General features: G+C 33.3%; 2 protein-coding genes across 2 annotated transcripts; both read left to right on the forward strand.

The window, feature by feature from the left end:
- Positions 1 to 540: 540 nt before the first annotated feature.
- Positions 541 to 1167, forward strand: LOC143584429 (zinc finger BED domain-containing protein RICESLEEPER 2-like). The gene has a single exon (XM_077066492.1). It carries the CDS (start codon positions 541 to 543, stop codon positions 1165 to 1167), a length of 627 nt encoding a protein of 208 aa, XP_076922607.1.
- A 209-nt stretch (positions 1168 to 1376) lies between these two features.
- Positions 1377 to 11753, forward strand: LOC143584430 (senescence-associated carboxylesterase 101-like). The gene is made up of 4 exons (XM_077066493.1): positions 1377 to 1386; positions 1464 to 1661; positions 1767 to 1893; positions 10514 to 11753. The coding sequence occupies exons 1-4, from the start codon at positions 1377 to 1379 to the stop codon at positions 11712 to 11714; spliced, it is 1536 nt and encodes a 511-aa protein (XP_076922608.1). The 3' UTR covers positions 11715 to 11753.
- Positions 11754 to 20077: the final 8324 nt, after the last annotated feature.

Here is a 20077-nt window from a genome sequence, read left to right on the forward strand (position 1 = left end):
AAACATCCAATAAGGCTACAACTGAGATGGTGATTCTCAACGAGCTCCCGTTTTCATTTGTGGAGCATGTGGGTTTTAGAAGGCTATTACAAACCTTTAATCCAAACTTTAAAGTACCCAGTAGGACCACCGTTGCAAGGAACTCTGGGAATATATATTTAGAGGAAAAGGCGAAGCTAAAGTCTTTTTTTGCAAAAAGTAAAAGGAATGTGTGTCTAACCATCGACACATGGACGTCAATACAAAATGTCAACTATATGAGTGTCACGGCTCACTTTATGGATGACAAATGGGTGTTGCACAAGAGGTTAATAAACTTTAAGGATATCACTAGCCATAAAGGAGAAAACATAGGCAGGGCTATGATTCAATGCCTAAAAGAATGGGAAATCGAAGACATCTTAACCATTACACTAGATAATGCGTCAGCAAATAATATGACGATAGAGTTTGTAAAAGGTAGTTTACCCAACCTATTAGGCGACGGGAGATATATGCAAGTCCGATGTATGGCGCACATTATCAACCTCATTGTGAAAGATGGGTTACGTGATGCAGCCATCTCGGCCTATTGATTGGATAAGAAACGCAATTCGGTATACCCGACATTCTCCTAAAAGACTAGACGTTTTTAAAAAATGTGTTAAGGCAGAAAAGATTGATAGCAAAGCACTGTTATGCTTAGATATACCTACCAGATGGAACTCAACATATAAGATGTTGGACAGGGCACAAAAAATTGAAAAGGCATTTAACGCCTTTGATTTGGCACACCCAAATTATAGAAACAATTTGCGTGATGGCGTTCCTAAAGTTACAGATTGGAGTTACGCGAGAAAGTTAAGAAATTTATTAGAATTGTTTAAGCATAAAACCAATAACGCTTCAGCCACCAAATATGTGACTGTTAACATGTTTTATATTGAAATGATGGATATCTACACTCATATAAGAAACATGAAAGGTATAGATCCGGAATCAAGACTTATGGCTGATGCGATGCAGAATAAGTTTGACAAATATTGGGGGACTAACAACAAGGGTTTAAATTACATCCTCTACTTTGCTGCTATACTAGATCCTCAGTCGAAATTGGGTGTTCTGTCATTTGGCTTTGCGTGTGTGTTTAAGGCTGAAAAAAAGGAAAGAGACCAAAGAGGAACTTAACGAAAGGGTTGGGAAAGCGGTTCAATTTATAATAGACGAACTCGAGATAGTTTTTTAGTCGGTATAAATCGGCTGGTGGTTCTAGCTCGTATGAAACTAAAACAGAACTTTAGAAGTACCTTGACGATATCGAGGAGCCTGATTACGAGGGATTTGATATTCTACAATGGTGGAAAGCTTTGTCTTCAAAATACCCGACAGTAGCGAAAATGGCGAAAGGTACATTTACTATGTTAATTAAATAATAATTATTTTTTCCTATTAAATTTACTTATCATCCATTATAATTTTTCTAGATATACTAGCTATCCATGTTTCTAGTGTTGCTTCAGAGTTCACTTTTAGTACCGGCGGAAGAGTTGTGGAACCGTATAGAAGTTCGTTGGCCTCTCCTCTTGTTGAGGCATTAATATGCACCGAGGATCGGATTGGTTCATCAAGCAAGAAGATAAACGATACTGAAAGCCCAACAGACTTTGACGATATTGGAAAACGTAAGTTGTATATACACTAGAAACATCCTTATGTAGTTCGTTACTTCGTTATGTTGATTCTTGATGTATTTATTTTTATTAATATAAATTTTTTTTATTTTGTAGAAATTTGTGAGAAATCGGAACCGAGTAACATGAATGCCAAGGTGAATAATCGGTGGATGTGGATGAATATGGAAAACCGAAGGGTGTTTCTTCTGATTGTCAACTTGATTTTGGGTCGAATATTAATGTTTTTAAGGCTGTTTCTTGAATTTGACTTTAATGGTTTTTGAGTTTTGACTTTGTGTCTTTGGATTTGATTTTGTGTATGGAAAATGTTTTGAGGGTCAAATTCAACATTTTCATTGCATGTTCAAGATGGCTTGTATGTTGAAATTGATGGAGCCTAAGAACGGCTTGTGTATTTATTTTTGTCGAACACATTACCATACTTCAAGTTCAAACATGTGAACGGGTCGTAAAAGCATATATGGGTAATAAGGTAGCTGTGATTAAGTTGTAAAAAGGGTGTTAACGGTCTGAACACATATATTATGTAATTTACTATAAAGAAATCGTAAAGTCTATATGTAATTTACTATTTTAAGATTATCCAATCTGCTTTCAAAATTCAAATCCAAAATTCAAAAAGAAAAAACAAATATATTATGCAAACATGTAGTGTTGTAGCACGAATTATGCATTGTAGTTGTCAGCTCCTTAAATAAAGGGGGAAAAAGATATCCTAATGTAACTTAAATATATCAACTTTCGTAGAAATCTTTCAAATATCCATCTACTCTAATAAAAGATTACAATTTTTATCACTTGTCAATCTCATAGCACTCGTCATATTTTTTCAACCAATTTTAATATGTGGTCCTTATCTTTAAGTCATTTCAATAAATGAATTCAATATTTTTATTAAATGTAAATTCTAACCGTTTCATTTATTAACATTAATAGTGAAATAAGAAAATAAGAAAATATAAAATTTAAAGTTGTAGGTCTGTTAGAATAAAATTTTAAAGTCACGGGTAATTGCAAATAAAAAAAATAAAAGTGTATCATTGTCGAAGAATTTGGATTTATATGGTAAACTATACATTGTTTTTAAATTTAGGGATTTAAGCAACAATGCATAATTTTTTGTTTCAAATTTGGATTTAATAATTTTCTCATATGCATTTGAACTCAAGAAAATTTGTATTTTCTTAATTCTCTTCAAATATTTTGTATAAATATTGCAAACATGAATAATCTATCTATCTACTCTAATAAAAGACTACAACTTTTGTCACTTGTCAATCTTATATCACTCGTCACATTTTTTTTCAACCAATTTTAATATATGATCCTTATCTTTTAAGCCATTTTAATAAATGAATCCAATTTTTTTATTAAATGTAAATTCTAACCGATTCATTTATTAACATTAATGGTGAAATAAGAAAATAAGGAAATATAAAAATTGAAGTTGCGGGTCTGCAAAATAAAATTTTAAAGTCACGGGTAATTGCAAATACAGAAAATAAAGATGCATCATTATCGAAAAATTTGGATTTGCATGGTAACTATAAATTGTTTTTAAACTGGGATTCAAGCAATAGTGCATATTTTTTATATAAGATTGTTTCAAATTTGGATTTAATAATTTTCTCATATGCATTTGAACTCAAGAAAATGTGTATTTTCTTAATTCTCTCCAAACATTTTGATTAAATATTACAAACATGGAGAATACCTATTATATATATCTTGGTGTTTAGCATTAAATCATTGAAGTTGAATATTATAACTATAATCCATATGTATAGCGATTTATTGTATGAACTATATGTCATTTTGTAAGGGTAAATATATTAATCCTTTATTTATATGGCTTTTTTGTGTAGTATAAAATGTTTTAGCAATAAGAAATCAATATTTAGTTTTTAATATTTTCTTGCATAACTCAAACCAAAATGTTTCATAAACATATATTTTATGACTTGATTTATATTTTTTATACATTTAAATATATTTATTTTAATATGTCTTATAAGACAAATTACATAATTAATAGCATTCAAAAATTTAAATCAAAAAATCTGCTTCAATCACATTCCACTATATTCGTTTTCCAAAAGCATTTAGGATATTGAAAGCTTAGTTATCGTTTTCATTAGTTACTTACATAATTTCAAATATTATTAGTTTTATTTTTGTACAAATACAACGAACTGGGTTACATGTTGGTTTGTACATAATTAAAGTGTTTATTGTGGTTTATATTCAAAATAATAAAGCTATATATAGAATATTAAAAAACAAATTACAGTCATCACATTATTATTAAAATATGTTATAAAAAATTATTAAGATTCACACATATTATAATGTAACTTAATAGAAATATTTATTATTTTTCTTTTTTATTATTTATAACTTAATCATGCTTATCATTTCATTTCAAGAAATATTCCATTTTCACATTAATTTAAAAAAATAGTTAATCCAGTTAAAATTCATTAACTATGCTTCCATAAAATCCGAAATCTCTGCTTCTTTTTTGTTTTCTATAAGTTGTTAATATATATATATATATATATATATATATATATATATATATATATATATATATATCGGTTAATTAGATAATCCAACAACTTCCTATAATATTAACTAATAACACAGGATTAGTATTCAGATTTAAGTATTTCTAATATAATACTTTCAAATACTGTAAATAAGAATGACTACCTTCACTCTATGCAATTTTAAAGTTTCTAATATTTTGTTAACTCACTGTTATTTGAACGTGGCTTTAAGGTTAGTATGTTTTTGTCATTTTACGCCCTGCTTGCGGTGCGCGCATATAATGTATATATGTGTGAACCCTCGGGTGGGCAAAAGTAAAATTGCACTAATTTTGACGTTATTTTACTAATCTCGTGAAAATAACGTTAAAAGTGGCGGAAGGTTAATCAGGCATCATGTGGTGGCGTTGATAGCCGAAAGACAAGGGCACATGCACCAATCAGCCGGTGTCCCGATGATTGAGTGCTATGTGCCTTATGTCCAAGGCTTGATGCAAAACTACTATCGAGCCGGGGGTCTCACCGGAAGCAGCCTCTCTATCCCTATGGGATAGAGGTAAGGCTGTCTACATCTTACCCTCCTCAGACCCTACCATAGCATTGCTATTGGTGGGATATACTGAGTACGATGATGATGATGATGATGATGATGATGATGATGATGATGTTTTTGTCATTTTCTTGACAATTACATTTCATATGAAATGAAACAAATCATTTTGTTATAGGTTTTCAGTTTTATATGTTGCTTGATTATACAATTGTTAATTGTAAAATATAAAATCAATTAAAAATTTGTTACACACACAATATTAATGCCGACAAATTTATCATAAATTCTAAAGATTCTAAAGATGATTATATCAACAACGTTCAGGTAACTTGGTTTTTGAGATAATCATGTTTTTTTTATAAACATGAGCAGATGATCTCAAATGACATCATATTAATTGATTAAAAGGTATGATATTTTATGTGCATGAATATTTTTTTTTGTTGGTTTCATTGATACATTATCATTAATCTAGGGTTGGTATGTACTTGAAGAACCTTATATGTCACATAGAAGAGTTATAGGCAGACATATATGTTACCTTATCAAAAGTTACAAGCATAAATGAACAAAAGATTTTGATTTTTGATAAACAATGCATACCGACCAATACAATCACAAATGTAGTTACAAGGAAGGTTTTAATTATTTTTAACATATCTTTGTAATCTTAAATATGTAATTTCTTTAATTCTAACGTAAATTATAATTGTATTAGCAATATATGATCATTTTATTGATTGTATTTCACTTTATGGTTAAAGTTTAAAATTTTTATTTATTACCCGTGTAATACACGGGTCTCAAACTAGTATATAAATATATGATATATCAAATTGAAATATTCCTTCAAATTTTAAAATCCTTAATATTATATCCCTAAAAAAATTCAAATGCAGTTATAACCCTAACAGAAATCGGACCCTCCTCCTGTATAAATTGCAATTTGCATAAGCCACATTCATTCTACAATCACATATTTGCAGAGCCAGAGAATTAAGTATTTGTAGAGTTAATAAGGATATGTTAAATTAGATTCTAAATAAGTATTTCTTTTAATTTAATCCATTGTTTGTTTTTGTTGTTGATGTTACATAGATGGATCCAATGAATGTTAACAAAAGATTAAGTTATAATGTGTGGACCGACTTTGAGAAGTTAATTGATGAGGACGGGATGGTAAAAGCAAGATGCAAGCATTGTTATTCAGTTTCCAATGCGGGTATGAAGAAAAATGGAATAGGTTTATTTTTAAGACATCACAAAATATGTCCAATATGCCCGGGTAATCAAGAGATCAATTAATCGTCGACTCCGGACGTTTTAAAGAACACCTTTGATTGCTTACTTTTTATTGCATTAGTTATTAGGTGCATTTGAATTTTTTTTTTCTGGTTTCTTTATGTTCAATTTCCATTAGCTTTTAAGTTTCATTGATGAAATACTTTCATTAGTTAATCAGATTTTTCATTGATTTCATTACCGAATTAGTTGTTTATTAAGGCATTTCATCAAACAGTTGGTGGGCGTACAAAATCAAGCAATAAATCAAGCTTAAGATGATCAATTAAGCGCCAAAATTGTGAAATCATATAGTACTAATCAAGTAACAAGGAAGAATTGTGCATCAATTTCAACACACACTTCAAATTTTTGACAAATGATAATCTAACTTGAAGATAAATGAAGAAAATTTACCTCATAAAGACCTATTTGCATGTATAAATCATTAGCTAATTGAATAGAGTTTGTATCAGCTAATTGAACTTGATTCAGTTCTGGTTCAATCTTGTTGAAAAAGCACCGAGATACCGGAAAGATGAAGATCGATAACTGATTATCATTGCCGGTGCAGGATTCGGTCTCTGATTTCTTTTTATATCGGTTATCGTGTCGGGTCGGTCATCAACCGGGTCGGGTTTTTCACTATGCACACCCTATACGAGACTACTAATCTTTATCTTATTATATCATTTTTAAATGAAACCTTCACTTTTATAACTTAAAACCGGTTAGATAATAGTAAGGGTTGAATAGAGGAAGTCATGTCCTTTGGGTAAGGGTTGAATAGAGGAAGTCATGTCCTTTGGGTTTGATATATTTGATAAGAGTTTTTACATAAGCCATACTACTACATGATATGTCCACCTGCCTTTTTGTGTATTTAGTTAAATAAAATTATATTATGTAGTTCAGTATAATTGTAAACTTTGGTGCCATCAAGCTTCTAATTGGGCCACTTGACGACACCATATTGGTGTCATTTTTTTGTTTTTGTTTTACTTCCGATATTGTAATGAACGCAACAAAAACTGACGGAATTACAATTTTGTTTTCCTTTTATTTTGTTTTAGTTCAGTTATCGTAACGAACATGACGAAAACCGTCTAAATTCGTGTAGACTCGCCGCGTTTTGTTTTAGTTTTGGTACCGTAACGAACATTAAGAAAACCGACTGAATACCAATTTTGCATCTGTTTTTTTAGTTCCATTACCATAATGAATGTGATGAAAACCAACCGAATTTGCGTAGACTCGTCGCCTCAACGTCCAGGATCGACAACTCTCGGGTTTTGTTAATGCCCAAGTTTTACCAACTAACGCTACCTCATTGGTCACCTCAACTTTCATATATTTTTTTCTTTTAGTATGATATCATAAAGCATGTAACTAAAACCGACCAAATTCACATCAAATTAACAACTGAACACTCGGGACCGACGACGCTTGTGTCACCATCCGGGTTTTACCTACCTGCCTAGCGCAACACGCCGGGTAAAAACACTAGTTACTTTTATAAAATTAAAAACTTGTGTAAAATATCATCTAAAAACCTATGCTAACACATCCAATATCAATGATCAATAAGAAGAGGACATATACATTTTAGATTATTATTTTGACATAATTACAAATTTTGTCCTTTAAACATATGTTTTTTATGTATCAGGTCCTTTAAAAAGTTTACTTGCAAACAATGTCCTTTACAAGGCATGTTTGTTTGATTTTAGTCCTTTTGACTAACTAACATCCAAAAACCCAGTTAAGTGCTAGTATGTGAAAAACATGTAATGAGTAAAATGGTAATTACACATTTTCATAAACTTAAAAACTCTTTAATTAATATGGTTCCCACTCATTATTTTCATTATAGTCAACAAAATATATCTCCATCTTTATCACCACTCATTATTTTCACATAAAATTTTTTTCTCTTCCACCGCCACCACCACTCCGACCACCATTGCCATTCTGGAAACCACCCCCGGAGGGTTGATTAAGACGGTGAACTAAGCTATTGCCGCCATCTGCTTAATATTAAATCTGGAACCATCCTTCACCATCACATAGCCACAGCACCTCAACCTCCCTCAGCCTAAAACATCACCAACTGATATGGTGTTTTCAGGATGACGGCACAAATCAATAGTATCACAAGCTTGATTTTGAACCAAACACCACCTCTACCGCCTCGTCGTTCCACCTCCGATTTCCCCCAATTTTTGTAAAGAATATAACAAATTATGGCAAAAAAGACCCATAATTGGACCTAAATCGGACTAAACCAGAGGTTACAGACCAACTCATTCCTAAATCTGGAAAATCGAACTTGAACTGGTCTCCCTTCCGGTGAAATTTGTGGTGGTGGTATGTGGTTGTCACCGACGGTGGTGGCCAGCGGTTATGGCCACCGATTCTTCAAACCAGGAACATGCAACTCAAGTCAGTGTTTAGGCTTGGTGTGTGGTTGTAGATAGTGGTGGCGGTGGTTGTTTGTGATGTTCTTGGTGGTTGTGTGGTGTTAGGTTTAATTTAGAGCATGTTTGAGATTGAGTTTGAGAAATGCTTATTGACTTATTGGTGTTTTCAAAAAGTCAATAAATTAAAATGTGTTTGGCAATCACAAAAATCTTTCTTATTTTAGCTTTTTGCAAGGGTTAAAAGAAGTTTTCCAAAAACCCCAAATCATGGCTTTTTAAAATGGCTTTTTGAAAAAGTCAATAAGCATTTTTCAAACTCAATCCCAAACGTGCTCTTAGTTTGAAGATGAAGAACAAATGTGAACTGTGAACTGTAATGGGTGGGGTGAGAGAGATAAAGTTATAAGGTGGGTCCACCTTTTATTTATCTTTGATAGAATTAAGTAGTTTTTTAATTATTTTAGTAAACGTGTAATTACCATTTTACCCATCACATATTTTTCACATGCTGGCACTTAACTGGGTTTTTGGATGTTCGTTAGTCAAAAGGACTAAAATCAAACAAACATGCCTTGTAAAGGACACCACCTGCAAGTAAACTTTTTAAATGACTTGATCCGTAAAACGCATATGTTTAAATGACAAAATTTGTAATTCTGTCATTTATTTTAGTAAAGTTTATGGGTTAGAACATGGCTTTTGAAAACCACTTATACTATCATACAAAAGGCTAAAAATTTATATATATACAATTTGCATGTTTTCTATGCATCATGAGTTGTCTATTAGGCATTAAGTTTACAGAATTACAAATTTTGTCTTTTAAACATAGCTGATTTATGGATTAAGTCCTTTAAAAAGTTTATTTTCACTCATTGTCCTTTAAAAGACAAGTTATCTTGATTTTTGTCATTTAAACTAACGTCATCCAAAAACCCAGTTAAATGACAGCATATACATAGCATGTGATGGGCAAAATAGTCATTTCACCCGTCAACTAAAAATATCACTTAAATTTAAACACAAAATAAAATAAAAGTGGACCACCATCCTAGCCCACCATCGTTGCCGGCCACCACCACATCCACATCTATGACACCAAACAACCCACCTCCATAGTCTTCCGGCTGCCAATCCTTTCCGGCAACCCTCTAAACATCACCATTGCCATCACCGCCACACCACCACAGCACCCCACCTCTCTCTCTCTCTATCTCTCTCTCTCTCTCTCTACGGTTCGCCTCCCCTCGTCCCTTTCTTCTCTGTCCAATACCGCCACACCACTCCCTTACCCAGCGAGCCACCACCATTACATCACTATGCAACGTCTATCCGACTCGACGGCGATGCAACCTCCCAAACCCTAACACTAGCTTTTTTTTTCTCAATTAATTGAATCACATCGGATTGAACAACATATGGATACCGAGTTGCGTATCTACAAGACTAGATCTAACCAAATGCATAATCAATTTCAGTTCAACTCATCACGATCGAAGTAGTTCTCAAAGATAGGCAACCGTACATCCTCCAGATTCAATACGTTGCTACAAGTAAGGATTAGCAGGTTGATTTTATTTAACCTAATTTTGTTTCTTTCAATAGGCGAAGAAAACGGTGGTTAGATTATAGGATTATTTGTTTTAGATTTAGGTTTTTATAATTAAAAAGCAAGTGACCCCCACTAAATAGTTAATATTTATTTTATTTTGTTTTTATATTTAAGGGATATTTTTAGTTGAGGGTGAAATGACTATTTTGCCCATCACATGCTATGCACATGCTGTCATTTAACTGGGTTTTTGAACGACGCTAGTTTAAAGGACAAAATCAAGATAACTTGTTTTTTAAAGGACGACGAGTGAAAGCAAACTTTTTAAAGGACCTAATCAATAAATCAACTATATTTAAAGAACAAAATTTGTAATTCTGTCGTTTTTTTTTTTCAATTTTAAAGAACAAAATTTATTTTTCTTTAACACAAAAACACCCAACAAATCAAGAAGAAAGATTGAGCAAAGTCATGTACGTTTAAAGGCCAATTTGTATAACTTTTGGTTCACCCGTTATTGGTGATGCAAGTTTCCAGGGTGCCATCGCTGAACGACCACAATGGAAATCCAGGTTTCTAAATGTGGTCGCAAAGGAGGATCCTGTTGCCAGTTTTTTCTCTTCAAATACTCCATACAGGCCCTTTGGAACCTACCTATTTTGCACAGAATCAGGTGGTTACACGACTTTTGAAGATCAGGATTCGATCCTGCTTGTTCTAGATGCCATGAGGTTATGGAACGCATGTAACTTGCAAATTTATGATTATGCAAACGTCTGGAGTTCGGTAAGAAAGAAGGTGTTGTACCGTGGGCTTTCCGAACCCAACGAATTCAACTTGAACTCGTTGAGGGCGGGAATCACATTGCAATTGAAGGAAGCTGGTGTGTTGAATGACATAACGGATGATGAGATTGGAGAGATGGAAAAGAAGCAAACAAAGATGATTACAAGGAAGAAAATGGTGAATGCTAATGTGGCTACCAAGAAGCTAAATGATACGAAGATATGCTTGACATATATGGAATGGTACATGAAGACTAGGAAAACACAAGGGGGTTACTATGATGCCTACAAGAATCCGACCAACGATATTGAGAAGCGTAGCTGCCAAGAAGTTCGGAAGATTCGCGGTACTCTTAACGCTTTCTGGAAGAAGACTGTTGAAGAGAAGGATCAAATACCACAAAAAGAAGGCACCAACTTAAGAAAGCGTTGGCTCTACGGTGGGACAACCTACAGAAGGATGGTCGAGCCACTGGACATAGCTGAATACTACAGAATGGGCAAGCATAACTATATGGAGGATAGATCACACCATTATAAGCTGTTAGAGAAGTGGTCAGATGAAGACAAGAAGAATTCAAAACTAAGTGATGGAAAAAGGTATAGGGCTGCCAGTCTTACCGAGGATTCTTGTTTCTGGGCGCATGTGGAGGAAGCATTCATTTCGTTAAGAGACATGAAGTATCGAAGGAAAGCGTCAGTCAACATCGGGCAGAAGTTGGTGGAATTTGAGGCTTATGTGATGCGTGAGATCAAAAATTACTCGGTGTCACCAGATATTTTCCTGGAGGCAAGTAGTTTTATGAAGTGGTGGGATGAGTATAAGACACACAAAGGAACTGTGTATGCTTCTGAGTTTGCTCAATACATGAACAATAAGATATATGAATCGTATCAGTAAGTCTCGTATTATTACAATGATCTCAGCTTCAATACTATTTGTTGGTTTACAGATTGACTACCAGAATAAGAAAACTAACAACTGTTTGGCTCTGTAAAAAAATGTCATGTTGCGGGATTGCATATGGATCTATATATACGTGTGTGTATCCTCCTATAGTGTAAGACCTTCTTTTCCTCAAATTAACCTTGCGCACATTCAGTTTCAACTACTGATTTCTCGATTTTTTTCGTTTTACACATAACGTCTTATTTATGAAATCCAATGGTGTTAATCTAAGATTTTAGCTTCATTAAAGATATATTGTTGTTTGTGTTGGATGTTGTGGACCGGTTCGGTTAAATCAACTCGGTTGGCCGCAACTTCACGGTGGGATCATTGAGAACAATCATAAAAAATGCCTAGTTTAAAAAGGAAAATTATATGTATAATTCGCTCAAAACGAGTCCCGATAAAAGTCAACTTTTTTTTTATTAATAGCAGTGTTCAGTGTTCACAAGGATTCCAGCCAAAGATGCCTTAGTAAGGCACGGAGTACATGTGAGTTAACAATGGCCTATATTTGATGAGAAGAGATCCCAGCCATTCAAATTAGCATAAACCCTTAAATTTTGACAATTAATTTTATGGAAATGCAGTTATCCATTTAAACGCATGTTTGCCATGTTTTCAGAGTCTGTTTAAAACATGAATAGTGTCCGCGCTCTCTCAAAAATAAACAGTCGTATACAACAAATTACAAAAGTTCGCTCAAAAATACAAAAACAGTCAGCCAAGTATAGACCAAACTACAAACTAAAATACAAATAACAAAATCTGGCGGATAAACAGTATACCTGAAAAAAATAAAAACATTGAGAATTAATAAAAAGAAACGCTTTAATCCAAGTTGATGTTCATATCCCCAACATACCCCTTAGCTTCAATCGCAATTCCAAATATTAACCTTTAATCTGAAGTTTGACATTATGTCAGTAAATTGAACCAGGTTTGACCATAAATCTATAAAAAAAAATTGTCGCTGCAAACTTGTGACTTAAAATGTCCTTTGACAGTTTACCTTTTAACATTGACCTGTTTGCAATTTTTTATTTAAATTTCTTTCCTAAACTACCCCTGGATGCAAAAAAAAATCTGTATATTACTGTAGAAATTCTACCTTCTGTGAGCTATAGACACCGCCATGAATTAGTTTCTTTGTTTGTATGTTATTGGCTCTAGATTTTGTTCTCCATCTCCTCTTATGTCCACTTGATATTAGTGCTTTTAAGTCCACAAACCATACCTCAGCTTTTTCTTGATCCTTACAGATGTAAGAAACCAAAATGAATTGCAAGAATACGTTATAGAATTCTTAAAATTTATTGGTAATTAACAGATAAAAGGCCGGATATTGTACAAGATGCATAAGAAATGTCATAATGAGCAGGTCCTAACAAATCACAAACCTATCACTGTATATATCATCAAACTACACTATACAGGAAAATGATTTTTACTTAATAAACAAAGCATATGAGCTAGTACAAATAAGGCTAGATCTTTTATAGTCAACAATCTTACAAAAAAGGTAGAAATATACCTTTATATTGATTGTAGCTAGAAAAGGTGGATTGAAAGTGTTTCGAGTCAGCCCGGCCCAACCCATTTGTATCTGCACTAAAAAGTAACCAATTTTGAGTAATTACTAATTAGCAAGCTTTTTTGCATCAATATGGATTGATTGGTTCCCCTCAACATACACCAGCAATGCAACGACTACTACAAGCACATTCCTGTGGTAAACGCAAATCATTAAAAGCCTCATTTAAGCATCACTGATTATTTGATCATGAACAGATACCGGAAGTTTAGCAGAAACTTGATTCGATATTTCTGCTTCATCCTTTCGAATAAGAAGCCATTCCACGTCATCAAATTAGTCATCAATCGATTTGCGTTTTAACCATTTAATCGTTGAAAACTGATTATGTGAGTCTATAGCCACATTGCCATCAGTAGTGTGATAAGTCATTAGTGCATTGACCACGAATATGCTTCTAAAATGCTTCCTGTCATGTGGCTAACATCCTATAATAATTAAGAATTATTATATTATAATTATTTGAAAAACAAACTGACAATGCAAAAAAAAGAAAAGAACAAAAAAAAGAGCACACCTAGAGAATACATATGCCTAGCGCCTTTATAAAATGTTAATCAGCCCATTATGCTTCGTTAAACTCAAATACAACAAACGTATGGTTAAATGGGCAACAAACACACATTTCAGTATGAAGCCAAATCGGATACACATTCCACGAAATATTCAATAAAATTATATAATTTCCATCAACACAGGAATGTGAAGACAAATATTCAATACATATAATTTCCGCAGCCGGACAATGCACAAATATTTGGCGTAACTGATGATCGATCAAGTGCCTGGGGCTTTACGTTTCAAGTCCATATATAAGATAATAATTCATGGGGATTTTGGTAACTTATTTTTAATGAACACGATAAATTTATAACTAGTCTTATCATCTTGAGGGGTGTTAGGATGAAAAACATTAAGTGCTCAAACAAAGCCACCAAAATCAATAACTAGGAACAAAAAAAGAGTGCATTATTGTTGTAAGTAACAATATAATTACAATGCAAGTAGCAATCAGTTCAATATATGCAAGTTTATATGCACAGAAATAGGGGATTCAGTACCTTTCGAATTGTAATATTGATTTTCAATGAGTGGATTGAAAATGACCAAAGTGGCTTTCGCTGAATATGCGGTGTGTCAAAGTTAACTTTTCCTCAAAACTACCTGCTGCACCACATCAGCAAATCTCAATACCTGAATCACAGTTCAAAAGAGCTAAATATTTACTAAACTAAAGAAAATCAACACGTGTGCATGAAGGGTACTTATGCAATTCTTACATTAGTTTCTGAAGAAAACAAATTCATATAAATTTGCACTGTAACTACGAAGTTATGTTTTTGGATGGCAACAACACAGAATAAAAGGTTAAGATTAGGTATATGATCACCATGAGAATCAAAGTGCCAATTTAATGGAGAGCATTCGCTGCCTCAGTAAAACTATTCTCCTCATTATCCTTATACCTTACGATGATTACACGCTCCTCATGTCGTCAAGTAAACAAACAGATTATTACATAAGGAACATATTAATCAAACTATAAAAAGGTAATTATGCACACAATACTCTATCATAGGAACATAATTCATGAACTTCTAATATATGCATTGAAACTACATCCCATAACAGCATATAAACATAGACATTTCACATAATCACACTTCAATTCATTAATCTAAACAATTAAAACACAATAACTTTTACCTAAACATATCAACTGGTAATAAGAAGCATCCTCGTCATACGAATACTTTAGCGATTGGACCGGCGGTAAATAAATAAAACAAATCAGAAAATGGATTCGTTTTGCTTTGTAACTAATTGATAAGAGGATAAAAACTGTAGGAGAGTATGCAACCGCCTAAACCTCCAGTAACTGCTGTTTGTTCAAGTGATTTTTAGGGCTGAGATTTATCTAGGGCTGAGAATCAAGGAAAAAACAGGCCATATAACATTTAATTTTTTTCCTAAAATAAAATATAAACACGAAATATAATTTTTCTCCCAAATTATCACTCAGGCCATTGCAAATTTATTGTTATAAATAGATGAATAGAAACAAAATTCAGTCAATTTTTTGTTCATGTGTCAGGAACATATCCAAATTATAAATTTTGACTGAATACAGCCAAATGCAGTCAACTCTGTATATACCCAAAAATGCAGCCAACTAAGTCGTTTATTTTTGTGACTTAAATACCCTTTGTAGCAAATCTTGGAACTGTTAGCAAAATTGCAGTCTTCAAACTTATCTCATTCATAACTGTGAAGATAAGAATACTCTGTTGCATTATCTTGCTATTTGCCATTTATGAATCAGACCCGCCAGAAAGCATTATATCCTGCAAGTTTCTTATGCCGGTTTTTTAATTGAACTGAATTGAAAATGAAAAAGTATATCTAAAATGATGAAAATGTCTTGAGTTTGCTGGCGTGTAGCATAACTTATCTCAAATGATTCAACAGATGGCAAGCCCAAAGTTGAATGAAATTTTTTTATTTTTTTTTGGTGACAATTCTAAACTAGCATTGCAGTTTTAAGACATTTCAACGCTAAAAAGATAAAGCGTATTACAGGTGTTCCAAAAAAAAACACATGATTCCTTCAACAATATAACTCTCAAAAAGCATAAAGATTTATTACCGTTTAAACGAATATACAATAGCAGGCAGCCACGTTACAGTCCGTCCCATCAGTGTGAAAACCTGACACAAAAGTCAAGAGATGCACCGTTAAAGATCGAAAAACTGCAGGCATACAAACAACGATTATAAAAATAGAAATAATGCATAGGCACAGAGACAAATGAAAACATCTCTATTCCTTTCATTTTGTTTCCCTTTTCTCACCTATGTCCTCGAGTTCAATTAGACTAATTATTTTCCTCTTGTTTTCTTTATTTTCTTTCCCTTTAATTCATGTTTTCAATTTAGAGATTTTTACATATTTATTCTTCCTAAAGTACGTAAATTACATATTTCTCCAAAATACAAGTTTTTAATACAAAATATATAATGCTCTTTAAGCATGATTTGAAGAAATATGTAATTTTAAAGTTTAAAACGAAAGCAAACCCTTTTATTTTACTCTTCATTTCACTTATTTTTTCCGGTTCTTTCTTACTTATTGTGTTTTCAAGTTTCACTTATGGAGAGAAAAAGAATATAAACTAGGTGTTTTGATGAGGTAGAAAAATAGGTTTTGTTAGGCTAAAATCTGTTGTGTAAATTCAGATTTGTTACGTATGTTTTATGATGATCATTTGTGCACTATCTGGTTTGTTGGATGATTAGTACATGGTTTGGCACTTAGGAGCTATTTTTTCTAAATGGTTAGTCTTATTTGAAATATCTAGTGGTGGTGAACACTTGGTTGCTCCATGATTAATACAGGTAATATGGTTTAATATGCGTATCGTGCATTATTGCTAAACATATATATTGAAATGACACGTATCATGTATAAGATAACATATTCGGTTACAAGTCACCAACGAGTCGTTGGGTCAAGTCGGTCAAACTTTGGTCAAAGGTAAACTCAGCTAACCTTTTCGGTCAACAAAGTTAGACCTTTTGGTTAAATGCAATGTTTTCAGACGTGGACCGAACATCAACCCGAATGAGGTCATAAATCAAATTATATATATATATATATATATATATAGGAATTATGTCATAAATAATATAAATATATAAAAATATGTGGGCATTAATGAATTTAATTATCGGTGAAGCTATGATAAACAGTGCAATGATACTTAAATTGAAAAAAAAACACAAAACAAAACTGAAAAAGAGAGAGGGAAAAAAAAAGCTATCGGCGTTCAAAAAAAATTTACAAAAGCTAACTTGATTTTAGTCAACTAATTTTAAGTGTAAGATATCTAATACATAATTTGTGTTTCAACAAATTTAGAAATATATGATTTGGTTGGTTGGCAATCTGGGAACTCTTTTAAGCCTTTGTCTTGCCCCATACAAGGGTTCGACTCCTAGCCTGCAGGACATTTTATTCACTTAAAAAATGGTTTTACTGGTTAGTCCGCCGGTTCACCCGGTCCAGTCGGACTGCAAACCGCGAAACCCGGCCGGGTTCTTAGAAAACGGGCTGATCGTGCAAACTGGACCAGAATTCGTACTGGATCCCGGTCGTACAGGTCGAACCGGCTGGTGCAGTCCGGGTCTAAAAACACTAGTTAAATATCAACATAAGTTGGACCTTTTGGTCAAATGTTATCAAAGTCAATAAAAGTCAAACACAAATTAACAATGGGATTGTTTGGATACTAGGGGTTCTAGGAACCACTACACAATTACTTATATATTTGTATACTTTAGGATACACGTACGGGACTGTTTGCACTAGCTGTTGACTTTACTTAATTAGCACGCGTTGGAGATAAGTTTTACGACCCCTCTCTTTTTTACTTACTCATTTTTTTGAGGAGAAAGCATGCACAAATATTTTGATATTGTAAGATTGTTTTATCTTTTGGATAGGTAGTGCAATTACCAACTGAAAGTCCTCACAGACATCAGACTATTAACTAAGGTTAACTAACGAGAAAATATTAAGTAGTACTACTGGGTTTAACAAATCCCACCTGCGCTAAAACTCGACTGGAGGTCATATTGGTGCAACATTGACCTAGATACATTGCCAAGTTCCAGTAAGGCTTGGAGGGAGGCACACAAACGAACACATGTCAGTTTCGGTTGTCATAGACCCCACACTATTGTATCATGATACTTAGAGTAATTAACCAGTGATAAAACATTGTTAACTTTATCTGCAGATTTAAAGAACTTGTTTCAAATTAAAACTTGTGAACTCACCAACCATTGTGTTAACTCTTTTAGCATGTCTTTCTCAAGTCACTAAGGTGTACATCAGGAGTTAAGATGCATGATGGATGCATGTCTTTCCAACGTTAATCCATTACTGCCCCCACCCTGTTAACACCTCCGGCACGGTGTTTTGAACCTTTTTTTACCACGTCGGACTGGCTAACGAACGTTGTTAACCCAGAACGTTTAGCCTTTGTAATTCTTACAAAAGGTCAATGCCATTTATTTTGATCCAAAAGATTCAACGCATTTTCGATATTTGAATAACTGTCGAATTATCTTATAACTATAGCCCAAGTTGCATTTGGTAATTTGAGAAATGGAACCTTATGAAGAAAATCAATCCCAATAACACTAAGCAACTATGAACATCGACACACACATTTATTAAACAAATTTAAGGGGGTGTTTGGATTCCTTATTTCACCTCTTTATAACTTTTTTCAGAAGTTAGTTACAACTATAACTTATCCCCTCACAATAACACACATACTAAAGGGGTGTTTGGGATTCCTTATTTTACCTCCTTATAACTTTTGATTAAGTTAATAAGTTACAAAAGTATAACATATGAAACTTTTCCTCTCACGATATAAGCAATCCCAAACACCTTATTACTTTTCAAAAATTTAATAAGTTATAAGTTGGTGAAAATAAGCACTCCCAAACACCCCCTAAACACCTTTACCTTTTTCAAAAGTTAATAAGTAATAAGTTGCTTAAAATAAGCAATCCCAAACACCATAATGAAGCACATCCACAATTTCATTTCCTTGTACATCAAATTCAATGAACTGAAATGTAACACCCCGGCTTTAAGCGGAATACGCCCGGGTGTAACGTACGGATCACTCATAAGCTCGTAACGCTATTAAAGCGACAATAATTATATTAAATTCATTTCATATCATCAAAAGTACACACATTGTTCATAAATAAAACAAAACGATAGCATTTCATCGAAAAGTAAATAAGTTCTTTATTTCAAACATCCTAAGGTATACTAATGATCTTCGTCCTTAGCACACCATCGATTCAACCTGTAGCACGTTGAAAATAATATATTTTGTCAACAATTAAGTTGGTGAGTTTCCATAAGTTTTTATGTATACATATATATATAACTTGCGATTCAACAACCGTCATGCAATAAGTATTCAAGCGTAAAGTAAATGAAATCAAATAGTCTCGTCCTCCCGTTCATTTAGCCGAAGCCGTTGAAGTCGGGGAAATGAGAACCACCTTACGTAAACAACCGAAGTCGTAAAGTTCGACGGCGCGGGTACGTCCCGTCGAACCTCCCACTATGTGTATGCGTTTGCGTTTGCATACATTCCACCATAAAAACAATAAACACATTTGTAAGGCCCCGTTCCCGGTAACCCTACTTTAGTGTTGAATTTACTCATAAACACAGTTCTAAAATCAGAGTTAATTAAAACTTTCGCGGAATAATTTAAAACTTCAAACATCACATTATAAAACATTCATTTTTGTCTTAACATACAAATTGTCTTTCCATAAACATTAATTAAAACATTCATGACACTTCTTCGTAGATGCCAGTCTCTTCCGTTCATGCCATGTGTCCCCCTCCTCAAGCCAGCTGCCTCAACCTATTTGCCTGCATGCATACTAAAAGTCAGCTATGCTGAGTGAGTTCTAGTTAATCAATTAACATATATTACATTCATATCCTCACTCATACGTGTCCGAAGATACGTATTCATACCTTACCTGTTATTTCTCCTTTCATACATACTTTACATACATGCATGCATTCTTACATACTTTCTTTCATATAACCCTATGATATACCATAAGCTATTCTATCTTAAACATCACAGATATTATAAGGGTTTGGTCCCTA

Source organism: Bidens hawaiensis, unplaced genomic scaffold, assembly GCF_021521415.1.
Source record: "Bidens hawaiensis isolate Kalapana, Puna unplaced genomic scaffold, B.hawaiensis_p1.1 tig00033124_1, whole genome shotgun sequence".
In the NCBI taxonomy this organism is placed as follows: Eukaryota; Viridiplantae; Streptophyta; class Magnoliopsida; order Asterales; family Asteraceae; genus Bidens; species Bidens hawaiensis.